General features: G+C 34.8%; 1 protein-coding gene across 1 annotated transcript; it reads right to left on the bottom strand.

Annotated features, from left to right (window-relative positions):
- Positions 1 to 2,897: 2,897 nt before the first annotated feature.
- Positions 2,898 to 3,655, bottom strand: LOC139846512 (putative GEM-like protein 8). Its single transcript, XM_071835995.1, has 2 exons — positions 3,499 to 3,655; positions 2,898 to 3,379 (listed from the first exon to the last, which is right to left on the bottom strand). Exons 1-2 carry the CDS (start codon positions 3,629 to 3,631, stop codon positions 2,919 to 2,921), a joined length of 594 nt encoding a protein of 197 aa, XP_071692096.1. The 5' UTR covers positions 3,632 to 3,655; the 3' UTR covers positions 2,898 to 2,918.
- Positions 3,656 to 4,406: the final 751 nt, after the last annotated feature.

Raw genomic sequence — 4,406 nt, forward strand, 5'->3', positions numbered from 1 at the left:
GCTGAAGGGTGATCCAATCTCCTATGCCATAATTAGGCTTCTCTCGTAGGTGTTCCGTGAGCAAGTGACACAGTGCCTTGTTGAGAAACCTCGTCAACATAGTATAACCCCCTTTTTTCAGTGCCACGCCCAATCAACATTCATGTCCGAATGTCCTACAAGATGCAGAAATTCGGATATATCAGGACTTTACAGTTCAATTCTTTTGTACCATGACTTACCGATAACAGCTTATGAGATAAAGCTGGAATATATAGACAATTAAGTAATTTAATAGTTGGTGAAATTTCAATAGTTCCACTATTCTGAACTTGAACAATTTCACCGTTAGCAGTTTGTATCTTATTTTTCCTAGGTTTTGTTTTAAAAATAATATCTTTTTCGTCAAATGTCATAGTATCCGTTGCCCCACAATCCAATATCCACGATTTAGACTTAACAGTATTTGAGACAACGTTTGCTTCGGACGAGTCTTTTTGTACTTTTGTTAAAATGGAGTAATTGTTTTGACACAAAATAGGTTCGGGCTTTGTTTGTACCTTATTATTAAATTTAGTTACAATCTTGGACCCAAATTTAAAAACTGGATAGTCTGGCCCATCTATGATTTTAGCCTGATAATGTGTAGGTTTATTTTTATTTTTGGATAAAGTCTCAACTGAATTAGTGGGCTTACCCACTTTTGGCCCAAAGTTATAGTGTGTCTGGTTAGTAGTTTGTCTTAGCCCATCCCCTTTTGATTTTACCTGATCGTTTTTTAGGATACACCCATGACTCACCCCTTTTGATTTTGACTGTTCAAATTTTGGGATAAACCCAAGACTCCTCTCAACCGTCCCTTTACTCTTTCCCTCTTCCTCATTAATATCGATATATTCAATTTCATTGTTCCCAGATGCTTTAACCTTTTTATTAACCCTAGATCCCTTTTTATTTTCTAAACTTGTAAATAAAGAGATGATGGGTTTTAAATGTGTACCAATCATTTCAGTGGTGGTGGTTGCAATTCCACCGAAGTCATGATCTGTGGTGTTGGTGGTGGTTTCCTCAGCCGCTGCTGTCATCGCTGCTTTACCTTTGTTTGGCTTTGTCCATCACTCTGGATAGCCTTTAATTTCAAAGCACTGCTCAATTGTGTGCTTTGATTTCCCACATCTGGTACATTTTAGTTTCGATTTGTCAATTTTTAGTTGATAATTGGTACGGTTCTGTTGTGGTGGTTGAAACTGTGGTCGAGACGATGAGCCTTTGCCATCTATTGCAGCTAATCCAGTTGCAATTCCTTGATTGGTTGAAGGTTCATTGTTGGTGAACCCCAAAATTTGTTGATGTGCTTCAGCATATGCTTCCTCTACCGTTGGTAGAGGGTTTAAACGAAGCATTTCTCTTTTGATAGTATCATGTTTTCGATCTAATGCATTTAAAAATTGAAAAAGCTTATGCTCAGCCCTGATTTTGTTGTATTGGCTATATCAGATGCATTGTCCATGGGGTTTGGATCTCGCCTTTCGAGTTCCCCCCATATACCCTGCATTTTGATCCATAACTCTTCAAGAGTCATATTGGATTGTTCCATTTTGATGGCTTTTACATATAAATCAAGGGTTTGCAATTTGTCTTGACCACTACTGTAAGTGGTGATAAGAGCATCCCACAATGACTTGGCAGTTGGAAACGATGTCAAGTCACTTGCGAGATTTGGCTCAATGTTTTGAATTAACCAAGAAAAGACCACAAGATCTTCCTGTTCCCACTGAGTGTAGCTTGATTCATCAGTTTATGTTACGTTTGAAGTCAAGTGGTTTAGGATGCTTTTGATTCTTCTCCTATTGCCACTTTCATCATTCGGAACCATAAAGCATAGTTCTGACTATTCAGATTGATATTGATCTTCAAGCTACTAGTTAATTTGGGTTTAGATTGAAAACTCATGCCATTTTTAATAAATAATTCAAGTTGGGTTTGAAAATCAGTTTTATCGCTTGAATCAACAGATGATTCATTATGGGGATGGCTACCGTCGCTAGACATGGCAGTAATCCCTTGGTAGATGATGGAGACTAAAAAACGAGTATCTTGATGACAAGATCGATATCGTAAGCTCTGATACCATGTTCAAATTATAAGAAATTGATCGTTTGTATTGATAAGTTGATTATTTGATACAAGCTGAATTGATTTCTAAGTAATGTTACAAGGAGTGCTTATATGCACAAAGACCCTAACAGCTAATTTTAAAACGAGTATGGCTCCAATATGCCTTTTGGAACTACTTTGATTATTTTGGAAAGATGTTGTCTTGGAGTGGCCTTTGTATCCGTTGAAAGAGGCTGCCAATGTATTCTTGTGATTATCTTAAAATTGAAATGATGAAGAAATCTTTCTTCTTCTGATCCTAAAGTCAACTTATCATAAATGGTAAACTGCTTTTTATGTCACTGCATTCTAACAATTAACCTTGTTCAATTAAAAAAAAATTTGTTCTACTAAAGACCATATATTTCCAATACACTGGATGATATAAACCTGGATCATAAACCATTCATATTGTTGATGAGTACAAGTAAACCAATATGGAGGAGCAACTTGTAGAAAGAAAAAAAAAACTAATTTTATGATTCTAAGTTTAAACCATAATTGAAATATACTTGTAAATTGATACTCTTGAATTTAAACAGAAATGCCAAAAAAAGTCTTGAATTATCATATATCAATCAATATATACATCTATCTATTCACCCCTCATGTAACTTGTTCTACCAAAATGTGATTCTAAATGAGAAATTACACTAAACAACCTATCAATCATCAGCAACTTAATTAGTCCAGATCGAAATGATCTCCATATAACATAATGTTGTCTCTTGTCTAGTACTTATATTTACATATAAATTGTGACTAATAACCGATCTATATTATCAGTTGCTCAAGCAGTTGTGACTAATTGTCTGACGTAGATATCTTAAAGTTTTCTTATAGTCCGAAAATCCCCAAAACCAGAAGCTGAAATCGTCCAATGTTACAAACTCAACATACTTGTTTGACGGCTTCTTTACGTTCATGCTTTCTCCTATGCCTTTTATCTTTCCTAATGGGATTGATACTTTATACTGAAACTTTAACATCTCCCCTGTTGCAGAATATGTTTTCAGCGACTTATCGCTGCAAAAACCAACTCTTTCACTTGACACGAATAAGCTTCCTGCTATCGCACCAGCGATCGTGTATATGTAACATCGTGTAGCATGCAACAACTTCTCATTATTCGTAGTTCTAAAGCGTTTACTAAAGATTGTGCCTTCGCGACCAATTGGAAATTTTTTGGCACCGAAACTTAACTTGTTCTTCATGATTTCTATTAGTATGGGTCCTAAGTTCACTGCAAATATAGAAGAAAAAGTTTGTTAGATTGAGGTAAAGAACTGAAATTTTTGTATAATGACAGTATCAGAATGAGCAATTAATTATCATATTTTTTAATCGAGACCGCAAAACTGCCTTTTCTATCAACACCATTGTTTTTTGAAGAACTAGAAAGAGTTAAAAGGGGCTGATAAGGTTTAGACAGAAGTAGTCCACCCGTTGATACGATCGAGAAGCCCATAACTTTGCTTGAGAATCTGCTATCCATATTTTGGCATTCGATTAATGTGATTTTCGTTGTGGTTAATGCTAAAGTTTCCGATAAATGTGTTATGGATCCATGGTACTTATAAGCTCATAAAGATGGCAAAAACTATAAACTTTACGCTTTATGAGTAAGACATATGTCATACATAGATTCATCCCTCATTTTAGAAAAATGGTATTCGCTACTTTTTCTTGTCGACTTTGATAAGATCATCCTGACTATTACTTTTATGCATATCAGTTAGTTGTTAATACAAAAAAGATGACAACATGTCACATGTAAATGACATCAGTAAGCAAAGAAAGTATGCTGAATGGTGAGAAGATGATGGCCTTTATATTTCTTAATCGATCAGATTCACGTGTAAAGTAACTAACTTTTGCTTTCTTATCCAGTAATTAAGCCTAATTCATGATTTTAGACCATAGGATCTTTTTGATCTATTCGTCTCCCTTTGCAGGACCCAAAATAGACCATGACTGTTCATGAATGTGATTACAAGTTTACAACTGATTCAAATAACTTAACATAAGTAATTAAATGTAAGAGTATTAATGAAAATGTGTAGTGTTCATGAATGTAATTACAACTGATTCTCTCATGAAAAGTCATCTATGTGTCACCATAACTATAATGTTAGAATTTGATTACATTTTATTCACTCATTTTGACTTGGTTGCACAAATGCACAAATGGTTGTTGTATCAACTTTTTCATGGCTACTTTGGTATTTCCAGTAAGGTTTGCATATATACTTTTAATTGTCATGTTGAAT

This window comes from Rutidosis leptorrhynchoides, chromosome 5 (genome assembly GCF_046630445.1).
Source record: "Rutidosis leptorrhynchoides isolate AG116_Rl617_1_P2 chromosome 5, CSIRO_AGI_Rlap_v1, whole genome shotgun sequence".
In the NCBI taxonomy this organism is placed as follows: domain Eukaryota; kingdom Viridiplantae; phylum Streptophyta; class Magnoliopsida; order Asterales; family Asteraceae; genus Rutidosis; species Rutidosis leptorrhynchoides.

Bases quoted from the DNA above. Each gene is read 5' to 3' on its own strand.
- LOC139846512 (XM_071835995.1), bottom strand. From the start codon at position 3,631: ATGGATAGCAGATTCTCAAGCAAAGTTATGGGCTTCTCGATCGTATCA. The intron at 3,380-3,498 runs GCAGTTTTGCGG...CTATATTTGCAG, and splicing joins CAATGGTGTTGATAGAAAAG to TGAACTTAGGACCCATACTA.